Genomic DNA, 19,273 nt, shown 5'->3' with positions numbered 1-19,273 from the left:
CCGACTGGGAAGCTTTCGGTTGACCGGCTTTCGGATAACAGGCTCTACTGTATATACATCACAGAATAAAAGGGGATACTATAGATTACCCTCAATGATATTTCGGGACTTTGAGTATATATCTTAACTGACAGGACGAGACGAGTTCAACGATACTCTCCTTTTGTACTGGAGACGAAAAATAAGAAAGTTATCATAATTTTTAAGTTATCATACTTTTTTAATGTTTTCACGCAGACGGCACCGTAGTTACTGCTGCATCTCGCGGTAAAGTCTGCAAACAGATTTAAAAAAAAACACTTTGAACGGCAAGAAATTGCACGAACAGTCGAATGCCACTTCGTCTTTTTTCTTTTGCTCAAGAACTACCGTGAATCAATAACAAGTGACGTTAAACACTCAGCGGCCTGCAGACGGCTTTCCTCCCGGGGGAGTCCGTCGGGAGCACGAACAGTCGAACGCCAGTTCCTTTTCTTCAAGCGTCGCGACTAAGTACTAAGTACTCCAAGTAAAATAATAAAAATTTAAAACGTAACGAATAAGCGTATTGACCGTACTCTTTTATACAATCTTCTTTCAACCAGACGGTGATGGTGGATGCAAAATTCTATTTTATAATTCTATTTTAGATTATAAAAATAAAAATTAAATTATTTTATATTATAAAAATAAAATTCTATTTTAGATTATAAAATTCTATTTTGCACATTTTTATATGCAAAATAGAATTTTATAATCGAAATTGTTTTAATTGTGTTCCGTAATTAATTGTAGTGAAAATTAATAAAACAAATTATAAAAATTATCGAATGAATATTTGTAAAGAATTTCTTCGACTAAATGAGATATATATGTAAAATTCTCAAAGAACTTACAGTGGTGCCTCATATAACGTACAGTACTTAATCTGTTCCAGGTGCACATCCGTTAAGTGAAACGTCCATTATACGAAACGCATTTTCCCATAGAAATACATGTTTAAACATCTAATTCGTTCCGCAGCATAAAATATTCGTACTGTATCATAAAAAATGAACATGGGATGCGTTCTTTTATTCCTCCGCGTAACTCTGCGCGAGCGACATCCGTTTAAAAATTCCTGCCAAACGAGTTCCTAAATTCCTGTGGAAAGCAACGTGGCGTCCTCTATGGCTCAGATAGTTTCGTTTCCGGGTCCATTATGTGGTTTTATGAATAAGAGTTTAGAAATTGTGAAAGCGCGAGTTAGCGCACGCGGTGATGTAAGTGTCTTTACGATTTTTTTTCGAGGCTATTTTGAATGCTTTTTCAACAAATAATTCATTTTATGGTTTAATTTTACAATTGGGACCCTTCTTTTGCCTTTTAAAGCTCATATTTTAGAATTATAGATTCCTCCATCACGATACTATCGATAGTGCGGGCGCCACCATCTTTCTTTCTTTCACCGTCGTTCCTAAATGCCTGCAAACAGCAGCGCACTCCCGTAGTAGCGGAGACGCAGAGCGACCGCTATTAAAGAACGCACCGTTGAAACAGTCACCAATTATGCTGGAAAGTTCGTTGTTCGCAGCGTCCGTTATTCGAGGCGTACGTTATACGAGGCACCACTGTATAAGGAATATCGCTTGAAATCGTAAGTTTGATAGTATCTTTTATCTTCATAAATTTGATACAATTTTCAATAGCAATACACAGCGTAACGTAAGTAACTTAGTATTTTTTATAATATCGAACTGCAAAATTAAATTTGTTACATTTACATTGAGCGCCGCCATTTTGAAATAGAAAAAATTTCGCTGTAAATCGGAAGTAATAGTTTTTGTTTGATTTTTATAATTTTTATAACAACTTTAACAGCAATAGACTGCGAAAAGTAAGAAACTTAATATTCCTAATGATATGTTATGACAGATTTGAATTTGTCATATTCACAATGGGCGCCGCCATCTTGGAATATAAGGAATTTCGCTGAAAATCAAAAGTAATCGTTTCTTCTTTATTTTGATAATTTTTATATCAACTTTAACAGCAATAGACTGCGAAACGTAAGTAATTACGTATTTTCAATAATATCGTATTACAGATTCAAATTTGTTATATTTATAATAGGTGCCGCCATTTTGAAATATAAGGAATTGCGCTGAAAATCAAAAGTAATCCGTTTTTCTTCATTTTGATAATTTTTATATCAATTTTAATAGTAAGACTGCGAAACGTAAGTAATTTCGTATTTTTAATGATATCGTATTACAGATTCGAGTTTGTTATAATTGCAATGGGCGTCGTTATATCGGAATAGAATAAATTTGCTTGAAATCGTAAGTTTGACAGTATCTATTATTTTCATAAATTCGATACAACTTACAATAGCGATAAACAGCGTAACGTAAGTAACTTAGTATTTTTAATGATATTGTACAGTACTACAGATTCGAGTTTGTTACATTAATGTAACAAATTCGAATCTGTAGTACGATATTATTAAAAATACGAAATTACTTACGTTTGCAGTCTATTGCTATTGAAATTGATATAAAAATAATCAAAATAAATGAGAAACGATTACTTTTGATTTTCAGCGAAATTTCTCATATTCCAAGATAGCGGCGCCCATTGTAATTACAACAAACTCGAATCTGTAATACGGTATCATTGAAAATACGAAATTGCTTACGTTACGCTGTTTATTGCTATTGAACATTGTATCAAATTTATGAAGATAAAAGATACTATCAAACTTACGATTTCAAGCGATATTCCTTATACAGTTGTGCCTCGTATAACGTACGCCTCGAATAACGGACGCTGCGAACAACGGACTTTCTGTTTGGCCGTTACGTGACTCGAGCAACGGATTTTCCAGCATAAAATGAATGAATGAATATACAGTAGAGCATCGATTATCCGACTCAATTCGGGACTGGAGTTGGTCGGATAACTGAAAAGTCGGATAACCGAAAAGTATGAAAAAATACATTATTAGTATAGTGTATTAGGCCTGGTTTAAATACTACCCTCCCTTTCATGGTCGAGCCAGTGCTGCCAGCTAAAACATGCACAAATTTAACAAAAATAATATTAAAGTAGCCAAGACATAACCAAATATTGTAGCGCCACATCACTAGCGGACATTTGAATTTGCCGACTAGAACGCGGTCGGTTATCCGATAAGCCGGTTAATCGGGGGTCGGATAATCGATGCTCTACTGTAATGGATTTTGGAGTTAATTGGAATTTCACAGAGTAAAGTGGGAGAAACCAATCCGCATGATCTCGCCAGAAGTAATACTAATAAGCTGAATAATAATAATAATAAAGCTTTATTTAATCTGCAGAAATTAAAGATTTTGTGTGAATTTCCGCTTGGACAACTTTGGGCTACTTTAGCGCCAGATTTCGGTGACTTTTTGTTACGATTGTTTGGCAGCATGTATAATGCCAGTATTTGACGCTAGGTGGTTCCATTCTGTTTACTTCCGCTATCGTCTGGTTTTAAATCAAGGAAAAAGAATCGTCAGTTATTCGTAAACATGACGACAGTTTTGCCTAAAGTTTCTCAATTATCGCAAAGAGTAGTGAGAATTTTGGGCTGCAATCCAGGCCCTATGACGCTTCAAGGTACTAACTCTTATCTTATCGGCTACGGGAAAAGGTATATTGAGAAAAATTCATTAAAGTTAGATTTGTATGTGTTTATGACGTGATATTTTTTTGTAATTTTCAGACGGATTCTGTTAGACACTACGGAACCAAATAAAACTGAATATACTAAACTCTTGAAGCAATATTTAGAAGAACATGATATTTCCTTACAACATATCCTTGTCACTCATTGGCATTATGATCATGTTGGTGGAATTAGAGACATTTTTGAAATTATCGAGCCAGGTAAATTCTGAAATTAATATTTTACTGTATTTATACTTTATTTTCAGGGTATGGTAAGGGGAAGATTATGCCTCTGATGGTTCAGACTTTATCAGAGTCGTAGACTACTTATAGGAGCATAAAGTCAAATGAATCATATCACTATGTGCGATCCTTGGTGAAATGTGGCCTCCTGTTCTTGGCCCTACTTCCGGGTCGCAGGCGATCGGGAGTCGTGTGGCTCCACTAAGACTATTGTGTTTAACTATTTAGCTCATGTCATGGTTCAATCTAAGCTCTGAATGAGACGTTTTGGACCTTATCAGAGTTGTAGAGCATACCTATAGGAGCAAAAAAGTCAAAGGAACCATACCTCTAAAGGCAACTCTTCATGAGATACAGCCCCCCAAAATTGGGTCGCGTCACTGCTAAGAATAATCACATTTAACTATTTAGCCCATGCAACTATGCTGGCTTCGAATTGCCCACTTGACTGTTTGTGTAGTACTTGATGTTATATAGTTTTAGGGGGATGGGGGCTTCCTTCACCCGGGCACTAAGGTGCGAGCACTGAGCACATGCCTACATGCGAAGCATGAAGGATAGTGGGTAGACTGATACGTATTAAAAAACTGATCTTCAGAGACAAATATCTTGTTAAGGGTCGACAATTGTGGGGGTGGTGTGATTTATGTAAAAGATACAAAATAAAACATCGATTTCACTAAAAAAATAGTGAAAACGACCGTCGCTCCGATAATGGAGGTACCGCCATTAGGGCTACCTAGGTGAACATTTACCAAACTGACCTTTGGAGGTGAATATCTCACAAAGGATTGCATGTACAGGTATGGTTCCTTTGACTTTTCTGCTCGTACAAGGGGTCTACAATTCAGAGAGGTCAAAAAACCCCTCTTTCAGAGCTTGAATTTTACCTGTGCCATTATGCTGGCTTTATAGCCCACTTGACTGTTCATTAAGTACTTGATGTTATAGAGTTTTAAGGGGGTGCTTCGGTGCTAGATGTCAATTGCATCAAAGGGCACAACTACATACAGAGTGTGGAAAATAGGCAGTATACTAGTCCTGGTATGTGGTAAAAACTGACCTTTTGAGATGAATATTTTGCAAAAAGTCACATATACAGGTATGGTCATTTGACTTTTGTGCTCATACAGGGTGGGCAAAACCCCTCATTCAGAGTTTACATCTTACCAAGGACAGAATAATGTTGTAGTGATTTAGGCTTGAATTAATCTAAAGGAAGCAGAAATTCTGTATTTTGACTCCCTGCACTGTTGTCACAACAGTTTTGGTTGGGATGTTGAAATATTCCATATTCCAGGATTTCCTGGGAAAATAAGGAAATTAATGAAGGAGCTGAGGAAAAACTGGATTTTTCTGAATTTCTTGGTTGATTGCTAGTATTTCTTAATTGATTTAATTTTTTGTTAAATGTGTGTTAATTGTAATGGATTTATGTATATAAATAGATACATTAAATATGTATAATAAAAATCCAGCAATGAGATGCTTAACTTTCCTGGCAACATTTAAAACTGTATGATTCAATCTGTTATAAAAAGTTTTTTAATAAAATATTGTATTTTTAATTATTATAAAATATGTATCGGATTTAGTAAGATGTTTATATTTATTATAAAACAGCAAAAAGCTTAATTTTGAAGGTAGTGATGAGTTTTATAAAAAAATTGTAAATACTAATAACAAGGAAAATTGTCATTAAGTTTAACTCTACTCAAGATATGACACACAATCCCCTTTATATCCCCATTCCCTTGACCTTTGACCACCAAAATTTAAAAGCATCAATCCCCCTAATCCTTCCTAAAAAATTTCTGAAATTTTTGATAAAAAGCACAGGAGTTATTAAGCTTCAAAGTGGGTGAACAAATTTGTGCCCCCTCCCACACACACTAACATATTCATACATACAGAAAAACCCTTGAATTTTTTGCATTTATCAACATTTCAAGGTTCCCATAGTCTAAAAATGTATTGGGAGACTTTTTTGACTGATCATCGTACTTTCCCTCTGTTACATATAACGGAACTGGAAAAGTAATGAGCTAATATTTATAACACATTTATATATATATTAAACATTTAGATTAGATTTTATGCATACAAATATGAAATGCATTTAATTTAATTCAGTAATAGTAGTTGTAATAAATTCCATCAATTAAATCATTATTGTATTTCAATCATTCTATAAAATCATAGAGTAAAATAATTCTTGTATTTTTACTTATTAAAGTTTCAAGTTTATTCAAAAAATTGTATTTTTTTTTATGAAGAAAGTATAAATCATTGTTTTATAATAAATTAAGTAGCCTGTTATATATGAATAATAATCAGTAGTTTATATTGAAAACACTGTAAATAAATAAATGCTTATATTTTAAAAATAAAATGTTTGTTTATATAGCATTATTTACTTTCGCTTGCATTTTTAACAGGAAAATTTTATTTGTATTTATATTCACTACTAGGTGTATTAAGAGAGACAAGGCTTTTTTACATCTTTATTTCTGGTTCTTCCATATGCCGAATACACCTAGTAGTGAATATAAATACAAATAAAAAGAAGACACGGTCTCGAAATACATATTTATAGGAAAATTTTATATTAACTTCATATATATATTATGACAAGGAAATTAATAAATATACTAACATTAACTCATAAATTTTAATATATTTTCCTGCACAAATTCTATCTAATAATACTAAAAATAATTATTTTTTGTATTATTAAACAGTATTTATTAATTTTGATGTATACATACTTATATCAATTAATTAATATCATTAAAAAAATTATTTCAAAACTCATTAATTTTAGTGTAGGCTATTTATAAATTTTTTTGACATAATATATAAAGTTAATATGAAAGTTTTCCGTTAAAAATTTAAGTAGAAATAAATAAAGTTAGTATTGTCATGTAATAGGTTTTATTGCAAAATATTTATCTAAACTAAAACATATACATATGTTTAGGAATATATTTTTATACATTCAAGTTAATAAATCTTTTAGAATTTTGTAGCTACAAAATAATCTATAAAAATAATCTATTAGATGCAGTGACCAATAAGTATAGGTACAATCTTGCATTAAAGTAGTTGATCTAAGACATTGTTGGTGTTGCAGTTAGCGTTGAGCATCTCTTGAGTTGTTAAGAGCATGTTACATGTACATTGGGACCTAGCTTCTCTCTTCTTTGAAGAATGATCCAAGGATAAATGTGGTTGCAAATCCACACCAGACTGTAGATAGTTATCAGGAAATAATGCCTGCACTGATGTCTTTTATTGGAGACATATGAAATTGTATACAGAGTGGTCTGCCAGAGTGTATGCTGGTGTGATGCTTTAGTGATCTCTCTTTACATGGCCTTAAACTGCCAGTTACGCTTATGATCTTAAAATCCTCTTGGTCTAAACTTCACATTTCTTGTTGTGGGTAGTTCTTGTGACTGTCGCTGAAATTTTTATGGTTTAAGATTGATAACTGTATTGTTTGGCAAAAGACTATAGCCAAACACCAACTGCATGTTGGCTAAGCTAATGTGGGAATGCTCTGCTACTAATGAATTGAAACACATTATGTCACATTAAACTGTAACTTTAGGTGGGTGTAGTGGAATCAGGTGGAAAACATGAAAGGTTTACAGAGCCCAAATGTGACAGTTATAGGTGTTTAGTATTCCACAGAGGTGAAAAGGAGTTAAATAAGTTTCAATTTATGTTTTGTTTTTATTTGTAGGGATGACACATTATACAGGTATACCTCGAGTTACGTCGTTCCCAATTATGTTGTTTGTCAAAAAAGTATATGGAAAAATAAAAATCAAGTTTAAGTCACTTTATTCGACTTTAAATCCGTCCGCCACAAACATTGAAGTCGCAATATCACTAGAAAAGCATTGAAAACACATAAAATCATATTAAAATATATACATTTACAGTAAATGTTAACATAATCATCATAAATCTTAGAGAACAAAACATGAAACCATCTGTGTTTCTGTGTTGTCGTCTTATTTAGCGGTCTTTAAGTGCTCATTATTGGTATTTAGTTATGACGTAAGTCGAAACTATGACTTATGTTGTAACCACACAAGTAAATTTGACTTATGTTGCCTCTCCTGGAACCAATTACAGATGTAAGACGAGGTATACCTGTATAACTATATTAATTTGTACTAGTATAGATGATTTATTTATGATTTAGAAAAGTGATTATAGTAGATTGACTTTTATATAAGTTAATGAGTAATAATCTTTGTCTTCCCTAGTACAAACATCATTTTGATGTCATTTAAAATAGCATATTTATTATTAGTTAAATTGAGATAATTTAATATGAATTATTGAATGAATATGTGGACTTTGAAATAAAACAACATAGATATTTTATACCGCTTGACATTTAAACAAACTTTATTTACGATAGATGAATTATTGAATGAATATGTGGACTTTGAAATAAAACAACGTAGATATTTTACACCACTTTATGTTTAAACAAAGTTTATTTACAATAGATGAAGCAATTGATATTGATTTGAAAGTTTTAAATTACAGCATATTGATATGAATAAACTTGAATATTTTTATTGTGAAATAATTGCATCATCATGTAATATCAATTTGTATTATTTATTATTAGACTTTTAATATTTGAATTAATATCATTGTAAAATATTTAACTTATTAAGCTGAATTAATCAATTCATCTTTAACATCGAGTAAAGTTTAAATAATGCTAATGTTTCTGACTCAAATAATGAACCAAGATTAGGTATGAACAGTTGAAAGTGGAATGCCTCTCACATTCCACAAGGTCATTCCATTTTCAGCTATCTACGGCTGAATATGATCGATTAACTAGGTTGGAAACATTAGAGTTTTTTAAATTTCATTTACTGTTCAGGGTGCATTGATTAATTCAGCTGAATAACCACAGTTGATCTTTATTAATCTACTAATGCTATCGTTTTTAATTATTGTAATTTTGTTAATTATTATGCAAGAACATCATAATACACTGTACGGTACATTAAAATATTGGAAAACTGTCCAAGTTTCACATTTTCCCACAATCTCGCACTTTACATTGCATAACACACACAAACAAATACTGAAATTTTTCCTAAGTTTGCTACAGCATATTCATTGTCACTCCTTCCACAGCAATCACAATTCTACAGCTTCTGCAGATTACTCATCTTCAGAATGACAAGTGATTCCATCCTTACAAGCCACAGAACACTAAACATCTCTAACGTTGAGTCTCCATTTTTGTTTCCAGTGTTTCCTAGAGGGGAGTAGAGAACAAGATGTTCAAATGCAGATGGGAGATGAAACTCGGGTAGTTACTCTATTGATTGGTGTATGTTGCATACTTCTCAGTTAATAATTAACATAATTACAGTAATTTAAAATGACAGCATTCATTTTGGACCTTTAATATGCTATTGTGTTGGTTTATATTATTTAATAAATAAAGTTTAAAGTTTTGTAATTATATATTAGTTAATTGTAATTCCAAAATTACAATAATTTATTATGTTTTAATTATGAAATTAGCATAAATTTTCTTATGAGAAAAGTTTAATTTACAGTTCTTTATTATGAATTACATATTGCTTTCATTTAAAATTGTAATCAAAATTTTAAATTAAAAAAGTGTAGGATAAAAATTTAATCAAAAACTTAATTTTAAGGTTATTTATTTTGAAATGTTATTTTTGATGATTAATGATTTAATTGCTTTTTATTCATTATAAATTATTTCAATTAATATCAAATTATTGTAGTTGTTCCTTATTAACATTAGTGGATGTTATAATATATTTTCCAATCAATTAATTAACCAATACTTTGTTCAAGATAGGTTTTTTTTCCTACGGGGAGAAATATATAAATTAAACAACTCAATAATTAAACAAATTTACATCTTCTATAAAAAAATTAAACATTTTAGTAATATACAATTTTTAAACTTATTATGAAAGTTTATGTTAGTAGAATTCTTAAAGAATTGGTTAATATGAAATATTTCTCCATTGATTTCAAGATTATGCGTTCTTTTAAAATGTGGAACATGTTAAACTTATTATTTTTTCACAACCTCTATTGAGATTCATTGAATTATATTGATAAATATTTAGAATTACAATAAAGAATTTTAATTAGTTTTAATTGTAATATTCTTTTCGAATATTAATATTTAGATTTACCATGGTTTATTTTGCTAGGACAGAAAATATATCAATATATCAAAGATGATATGTTGAATTTAGTGAAAGATGTTGATGCTGTAAGCATATTATGCAATAGAATTCCATAATTTAAATTCCAATTATCTTCATCCTGAAAATTTTCAAAGCAATTTCATATAATTTTGGTATATTGTGATGCATTCTTAGCCAGGTTTTGGTGCAAGAATTCTTCTTCAACCGGTAACATATTATTCTAAAATTGGTGCAATAACCTGTTTATCTGTACCTACTATTCACATTTAAAACTTAATAATACACTTCAAAATAAAGGCATTTCTAGATTCCTTTTCTTCTTTTCTATTGAATGTTCTATGTATATTCTTAATTAAGCTCTGCAGTTTTCTGTTAATTTTTTCCTGTCTTCCTGGACATAATTTTCAGCAATTAAATCATATACCAAAAATTCTGTTCCTCTTAGATGAGTCAAAAGAAGTTTTGAAATACTTTTTCCTCCAAAATGTTGCTTAAAAACTTAATGTAATAATCAGTCACTTGCTAATATGATACCTGAAGACATATTTTTAAAATTAACTGAATATTGTTAAAAATGTAATATTTAAACTGTTAAACCGAGTAATTTCTAATGTAATTTTATTTAAAAACTGATTACAATTAAATGAAGGAATTTAAAGTTTAATATTAATTTTTCCTTAATGTTTAGACTGCCCAGTATCTAAACTTCCACTTTTGAAAAAAGAAGATATTAAACCTACTTCAGATGTAGAGTACGAATACCTAACAGATGGTCAGAAAGTTCTGACTGAAGGTGCAACTCTTCGGTAAGTTTAAAACCATTATTTTAATGTTTTAATCTAGGAGTGTGTCAAGATTATTTTATAAATTATTAAAAATTAAGCAAATTATTTTACTGTCATTCTTCTGTGCACTATTAATTCTATATTTTAAATGAATGCAAAAGACACTAATAACAATCATTCTTATATTTTAAGATAAACATTTGTATAAAAGTTTCTTTGAACAATAAATCTATGTTGGAATATTTATGTAAATTTTAAATGAAAGATAAGGTATTGAAGAATTGCGTATGAATTTTTATATTCAATATTGGAATATACTTCAGACGTAATTTTAACTATTATATATTATACATTTGAAAAAAAGCTGTCTTTTATGAAAAAATTCTAACAATTAATTCATAAAAGTAAAACTAAATTATTTAATGTTTGAAATGTTATAAAATGTTTAGTCTAATTAATAAAAATTTTGTTAAAGAATTTATTCAATTATTTAACAAAATTTTAAATAAAACTACTTTATTTTATCAGATGCATTTTGGAAATTATAATATTTTTCTCCTCAATGGATTTTTTTTCCAAACAAGCTAAACAAAGGACAATTTTCTGATACACTTCCAATTTCAATGTTCCAACCAGGTATGAAAATAGTTAAATTGTTGAAAGTGTGAATGAAATTGTTGATTGGTTAGGTGATTACAACATCTGTGGATGTGATAATTCCTAGAAAATTACAATATTTTGACCATTTATATATTGATAAAAAAAAAATTTGGGTTTATATGAAATTTCTTAGAAAGAAGGTTGCTATTAGAAAGATTTGCAAAACACAGGTTTGTAACACATTGAATTATTAAATTTTATAGGTTTCATGTGAGGATTTAACATGGAATCAGTAAAATTGAAAGGTAGCTTTACTAAAAATTAAATGTATTATATGTGACAAATCATTAATTGAAAACTGATGTTTTTTTCTTCAGTTACATTATTTGCTTTGTTAAATTTAAATTTGAGCTTTTTGGTAAGAAAGTTGTTTTGAATTATTCAGAACTGAGTAAATATCTTGATAAACTTAATATTTTTTAAGTTAATGTTGAAATACAATAAATTTTTAAGAAATTAATAAGGAATTATAGAAATCAGATAAAATTAAACCTGAATATTATGTATATAAAACTTAATATTTGTAGAAAAATGAAAATGTCTTTTGCATTCAGAATGATTTCATTACTTAAAAATTATCATTATTATTGTCTAAATTAAGATTTTCTAAACTGATAACAGTGGCTAAAGGTCAGTAAAAAAGAAATAATTTTATTGAATTATTGTAAACTGGAATACTTATTTTCTGAATTTTAATTATTTGAGTTGGTAATTTATACTACTATTATTATTTATGTATAATTATGTAAAAAATAATAAATTTATATATTTGTTTTTTATTAAGAATAGTCCATACTCCTGGCCATACTGAAGATCATATGGTTGTAGTGTTAGAAGAAGAAAATGCATTATTTAGTGGTGATTGTGTATTAGGGGAAGGTACTTGTGTAAGTTTTCTAGTGTTTTTATTAAATTAAAATTTGAATTTCTTTTCATGATTTTTCATAATAAACTGAAAGCAGATTATTGGAAAGTATTCATAGTATTAAATGTTAAAAGTAAAAAAACATGAGCATATAACATAATAAATACAGAGTTATCCATAATTGCAGGACTGATTTTATTCATGAAATACGTAGCAATGATTAGAGTATAACAATACACCCTTTGAAAGATTGCAACCAAAAGTTTTTAAAGCAGTTTTAAATGCATAATGTGGCTGCCCTTTATGATCCTGCAAATGTCAAGATGATAATCCATCTCGGACAAAATTTATTGTATAGTGTCAGAATTAAATTTATTGATAATTGTGGTAACTTCTGGCATAATTTTGGCAAATTATATGGCAATGATGATGTAAAGACATTATCTTTGATCTATTCCTATAAGAAGTTACAGAGTTAGATTGGTGACCATGGAGGCTAATAAGCATCTCACTGTTGTATTTAAATGTTTACTTCTAACTATTGGGTACCTTTTGGAACAGTCTGTCATGTGCAATTTTGAGAATTTGTGGTTATAACCTTTCAAACAATACATTGTTCTAGATTGTCTTCTAACTATTCCCATGTATTTCATAAATAAAATCAGGTCTGGAATTATGGGGATTGTTCAATGTATCTACATATTATCCAGATCATTATTATAAAGTTAAATGTCAAATTTTATGACAAAATGTATTATAATTTGAACTGTAAATACATATAGCAGTAAAATTTTTTGATAAAACATTTAATACAATAATAAAGAAAACCAGTTTTAACTTTTCTAGAGTAGTGTAGCACTTTTTTGGCATTTGTAGTTATTAATAGTTTAATAATAATAAACTGAAGAAAAATTATAATATTTGTAAGACAAATACAGTATGAAGGGTGGTCCAAAGTTAGTTAACTGAGATTATTTTAATGTATTATTTGTGATTTTCAACATGCACACACAATATTTGGCAATTAAGTTTCACAACTGATTCTATTAAATCATCTGACTATCTGATTGTTTCCTTCTATATCTTATTCTCATTCACTATTAATAAGGAGTTGTATTAAAGAGTTTACAGTATTCATTGATTATTATCATTATTTCTGATGATGGAACAAAGTGTAAACAAAATTTATTTCAAACTGAATGAAAAAAATGCTGTAGATATAATATGTGAACTAATAAATAAAATTTTGAAATGACAAATGTAGATTTTTTGAGACATTATTATATATTAATTTAGTTCTTGATTGTTTATTGGTTTCTGATGACTAACGAATTCATTATAAATTTGTTTTACTATAACAAGCATTATTCAAATATATTTTGTGTGTAAACTTTGAATAAATTGATTAGGAATTCACCAAATAAGGCCCCAGTTTCTTATGAGGGGACTGTTTCTTTGCACAGCAAATGCATCTTACTTTTGCACTGATAATTAAGAAAGTTTTGATTACATGTATCCATATAGAATTAAATTATTGCCTCATTCATTGCTTTATTTCTTGCAGACTATTTCATGTTCTCTAAAATAAATTCATTACTAAAAAAGAAGGTGATTGGAAGCTGCAGAGAACAATTAATATATTTTATCAAATTAATAGAAATTAATGAATTTGATAGACATTCTCAATAGTTCACTGAGTGAGTGGAAAATTGTATAGCTTCTCAAGATGACTTTTTATACAATATTCAATCTAATATGAGATTTTTTCAAATTGATGTTATTAAATCTTATTTATACTGAAATAATAATAAAATCATTAAAATTAATAAATATTTTAGGTATTTGAAAATCTTTCTCAATACATGAAGTCTTTAGAAAAGCTGTTAAATTTGAAATCAAGTATTATTTATCCTGGACATGGACCTGTTGTTGAGAATCCGGAAGAAAAGATAACATTATATATACAAAATAGATTATCAAGAGAAGAGGAAATAATAGATGTACTGAAAAACAATTCATCAAAATTTTTAAGTATTATGGATATTACAAAAGTTATTTATTTGGTAAGTGGGTCTTTTTTCTAAATTTGTAGTTTAAGTTATTTGTATAAATTTTCCTTACTGCTTTATATAAAAATTAAAATTTTGTTAAATTATTTATTTGGGAATTTATTTCTAAACAAGAAATTGAGAATTGAATTTTTGATAATGACAAAACCTATTTATTTGACAATTACAAAAAATTGTTAAATAAATAGGTTTTGTCATTAACTCTCTAAGTAAAAAGAATAATTTACTTGAAAAAAAAATTATGTTCTGTTAGTTAATTGACAAGAAAATAAATAAATTTAGACTATTATATTATAAATTTCTTTTCTTTCAAGAAGGTATAATTGTTAAATGATTAGCAGTTTCTTTTTTATTTCATATTTCAGTTCTATCTAATTGAAGTGTTGCTTTTCAAAGGAGTGACTTTGCAAAAGAGTGACATAAATACTATACCGTAGTAGTGACAGCTAAGATGATAAAAAAATATTTTAAAATTACAAGTTAATGAAATAAGAATTAAAAATGATCACACATGACTCAAACTCGCAAAGTTGCGTTATTATTTCATCATTGAAATTGTCTCCTAACTTCCGGTTAATAATTATTATTTTTTTGGGATTGTTAATGTTGGCAGATGCCAGCCTGTCTAAATACCAAATGGGTAACCATTTGGGATTTTATGAATTGATGTTCATTCATTACAAGTTAGAAAATTATATGTTCTATATAAAATAAAAATTTGTATTTTACGCTTATACCACTGCAAAAAATTTACAATCTGTTACTTTTGTACAAGATCATATAATGTGAGATTGATTATGAACACTAATAATCAAACTGACTTAGTTAGACATTGCCAAAGTTCAAAAACAGAATAATGTGTTTTTGACAAGTATTTTAAATGTCACTTAGATGACAAAAAGACACTATTATTTAGGGTTTAATGAGAAGTATTTCTAAGGATTTTAAGGTTAAGTAAGAACAGGTTATGAAAATTAAATTTAAAATTAACCAAGTTCTTGCTATCAAGTGAATGCATTTTATATATTTAATTACAATTAATAAAGTCACTCTTACATGTCACTTTTCTGTTATGGTTAATATTCTTAATATTAGTATCAATGCTTTGAAGTTCATATTTGTTTTGTCATTCTTTTGTTATGTCACTTCTTTGAAATTCACACACAATTCAAGACATTCATTAGACAGAAATTGATAGTAATTTAGAAATAGGAGATAAATCATTTGTATTTTATATGGTGATAATATAATTTCTTATATATAGCAAAAGTTTGTTTTAATTACGGTCTAATTTCATAAAGCCTTATAATAGTTTTAATACTTGAAATCATAGCTCAAGTCAAAGACTAATTTATGCTAAAATATTTAAATTAGATCATTTAAAGATGTAATTGAAATACTTTTGAGAAGTTTATTTATTGTTAATATTCAATCTTCTTTATGATTTTTTCTGACATCTGTATTATTAATAACACTAACAATTTTTATTTTTTAAATACTTGGATGAAATCTAACATTGAATTTATTGTTTGCTTCATCTAGTGTTGTAATGAAAATCAATATTTTAAATTTTATAATTAATTTTTAGTTTAAAAAATTCTATTATACCTTGTATACTCTAGATTAAGGATGGCCAAACTTTTTTACAGGCATGTCTAAAATGGGCACACAGTTTTTGGCCTACCTCCCCCTACATCCAGTTTAAATTAGTAGTTAAAGATAAACTAAATAACATTAAAAGTAAACAAAGATAATAAAAATATTAAAATATGTTGTTAGGTGGATGTAAAAAGAAATGTTAAATAATGCACTAGAATTAGCTTGAAAGTGACAAGATATTAGAAACATTTTTTTTGAATGGAGAACAAAAAAACTTGATTTTTTTTGAAAAACAGAGAATCTGAATTTAAAATCTGCTGAATGTGGTTTCTGAACTTGCTTTTCAGTTAACAGTTTCTCAATATTAGGATTGCTTTTTGAGGTTGATAACAGGTGGGCCATTCCAAATGAATCTGCAGGTCATTTTGTGGCCTGCAGGCCTTGGGTTGGCTACCTCTGCTCTTGATTAACAACGTAATCTAATTTTATTGCCTTGTGATTTGAAGTAAGCTGGAATTACTTAAAATGAAATCCGAAGTATACTTAAATTCAATATTATGATATAAGATGGAAGAACATCATTACATTCATTATAATGATTATATAAGTTTTTAAATATATAATTATTCATTTTTATAAATTAAAAAAGAAAATTTTTTGTATTTAATTACATATATTAAATTTTTATAAAGAACCATATGATCATATTTAATAAAGCTTTAGTTTATAGATGCTAAATACAATTTCATTCTGATTTAAATAAAAACAATAATAATAAAAATTTCAAAAAACAATTTTTCTTACTATTGTTTTTATGTATATCAGAAAAATTATATAATATTTTATTTAATAATTCAAAGATAACTAGCAACTAACTTAATTGTTTTGTAGAATCTTTCTCCCAAATTATTATATGCAGCTGCTAACAATGTTAAACTACATTTGAACAAGTTAACTGAAGATGGAAAAGTTGGTAAGTATTCAAAAATATATTTAAGGAAAATTAAATCAAATTAATATGCAACATGTAATGAGAATTTTTAATGTTCTTCAATTATAAAATGAATATATGTATTTCTAAAAATAATTATTTTGTGCATTTAATAAGGATCAAGCTCAAATGTTAAAACTAGATTATATCAGTCTACTTTATATCTAGGCATTAATTGAATTTATTTCTAAAATTAATGTCAATTATTAATGTTAGCATAACAAACAATAATAGAATTTTAATACGTTCATAGTTGCTGCCAAACAAAATTAGTGAACTTTTTGAATATTTTAAGAATTGAACAACATTTAATTACACAGTTAGTCCTTATTAGCTTAAGAAATAACATCCTAAAACAATACTTTATTAAAAAAAAACCTGATAAATATTAAGAAGATATTAAAAACATATCTATACTTTAATGAAGTTAGACCAAAAAGACACTTTAATTAAAATTTATTTTATAGTAAAATGTGATGGAAAAAGTTAGCATATCTTTGTCATCTTATTCTAAATTTACAGATTTGAAACAATAAGTTTTAAAAAAAATTTTTCCAATCCAAAGTGACATGAAAGCAATTAATTAAATTATGTTTGTAATGCTCTATGTAAAGTGATTAGTTTTTTTGAATTTAAATTTCTGGACCCTCAGAGATTTTTAGCTTACATAAAACGTTTTTAATATATCAAATGATGTAGGTTTTTTTCTATAGATGGATTTATAATAGTATGAAAATGGTTAAACAAATAATGACAAAATAAATAACTTTTCAAAATGTTAATTTATTTATAATATAAAAGTAAGGTATAGGAGTGAATACAGCAATTTGATTATTGTGAGCTCCATTCCATTATTAGGTCCTATACTAACTGATAATATTTCGGGTCTAATCAGTTTATATAGTTTTATATATCTACTCTATGGTATAAAGAGTTTGGCAAAGAAAGGTCACTCACATAAATTCAACATTCTGTACTCACTGCCTGATGAATTACAATCTGTTAGGTAGAGAGAAGCTTGTGTTTCTATATGATTTTTTAGATTTTATGTTATAAGATAGAGCAGGTTTCTTTTTGTGAAAATTTCTCAAGAAATACATATATAACTCTTGAGAAATATAACTTATAGAACTTTTAATATGTAATTCTCCAGAAAACATTATTTTCTTAAATTATTTAATATAATATTTTGTTTATTGCTTCGTATGATAAAGCAGACTGTTAAATTGAGAAAAGTATTGATTAATGATAATTTTAATGAACATTTAAGTATAAATTTCAATTATTCACTAAATTTTAGTTAATTAACTTATATTATTTGTAATTTTAAGAATTAATGTAGAATTTTTTTTAGAAACTAGCGAAGAAAATGGAGAAAAGAAATACAGACTGCTATGAAATTATATAGTGAAAGTAAGTCGTGATATGTAATTATAACAAAATCAAAATGTAATAGCATTATAATGTGTTGATGAAAAGTAATGTTAAAGTCTTCATTTATAAATTTGTTCAGATCAACATCAGAATTGAATATGTATAAGTTAATTATTTTATTTTTTTACCTTTTTGAAGTCTCATTTTGAATGAACTGCACAACAAAATTAAATACAAGAAAATATACTGCAGCAAAATGTTGTTTGTATAAATTGGTAATAAATTTGTATCAATTTTTCGTAAAACGAGTATTATTGTTAATGTTAGATAATGTTGTATAGTGTAATATAATATTTGTATATTGTAATCATGAGAACTAAGAGAAATTATTGAAAAATATGAAAAGTTAATAGAAAAAATGAAAACAACCAAGAAAACTTGATTAGTATGTAAAGTATATATATTTATTTATAACCTTTTTAATACTAAATGATGATATATAATGTAAAGTTTTTTACTACAAATTTACTGTTTACATTAACAGAAATCATTATCCTTATAAGAGATGAGGATAAAAAACATGTAAACATGTTTATTCTTACTTTATCTTCATCTGGTTTCATTATTTTGTGAATATCTACACCCAAAAACTCTATCTACCCTAAAAATTAGTTATGTAGTTATAGTGCCTGCATTAGACCTTAACGACAAGAAGAATAATAGTGTGTCATTTACCGATTGTAGTTACTTCGGTGTAATGACAATTCAAATAAATTTATTTTTACAAAAATAAA

The 19,273-nt window shown here is 27.7% G+C and overlaps 1 protein-coding gene across 1 annotated transcript; it reads left to right on the top strand.

The window, feature by feature from the left end:
• The first annotated feature begins 3,421 nt into the window (after positions 1-3,421).
• LOC136977383 (endoribonuclease LACTB2) lies at positions 3,422-18,916 on the top strand. Its single transcript, XM_067272844.1, has 7 exons — positions 3,422-3,634; positions 3,707-3,870; positions 10,825-10,942; positions 12,366-12,468; positions 14,285-14,509; positions 17,006-17,087; positions 18,460-18,916. Exons 1-7 carry the CDS (start codon positions 3,513-3,515, stop codon positions 18,501-18,503), a joined length of 858 nt encoding a protein of 285 aa, XP_067128945.1. The 5' UTR covers positions 3,422-3,512; the 3' UTR covers positions 18,504-18,916.
• The last annotated feature ends 357 nt before the right edge of the window (positions 18,917-19,273 follow it).

Source organism: Centruroides vittatus, unplaced genomic scaffold (genome assembly GCF_030686945.1).
Source record: "Centruroides vittatus isolate TY-2023 unplaced genomic scaffold, ASM3068694v2 contig_1113, whole genome shotgun sequence".
NCBI classification, from domain to species: domain Eukaryota; kingdom Metazoa; phylum Arthropoda; class Arachnida; order Scorpiones; family Buthidae; genus Centruroides; species Centruroides vittatus.
The sequence above is the reverse complement of the archived record's forward strand: the minus strand, read 5'-3'. Positions and strand labels throughout refer to the sequence as shown.

Coding starts and splice junctions, on each gene's coding strand:
- LOC136977383 (XM_067272844.1), top strand. CDS start 3,513: ATGACGACAGTTTTGCCTAAAGTTTCTCAATTATCGCAAAGAGTAGTG. Junction 3,635..3,706: donor CTTATCGGCTACGGGAAAAG/GTATATTGAGAA, acceptor TGTAATTTTCAG/ACGGATTCTGTTAGACACTA. Junction 17,088..18,459: donor AACTGAAGATGGAAAAGTTG/GTAAGTATTCAA, acceptor AATTTTTTTTAG/AAACTAGCGAAGAAAATGGA.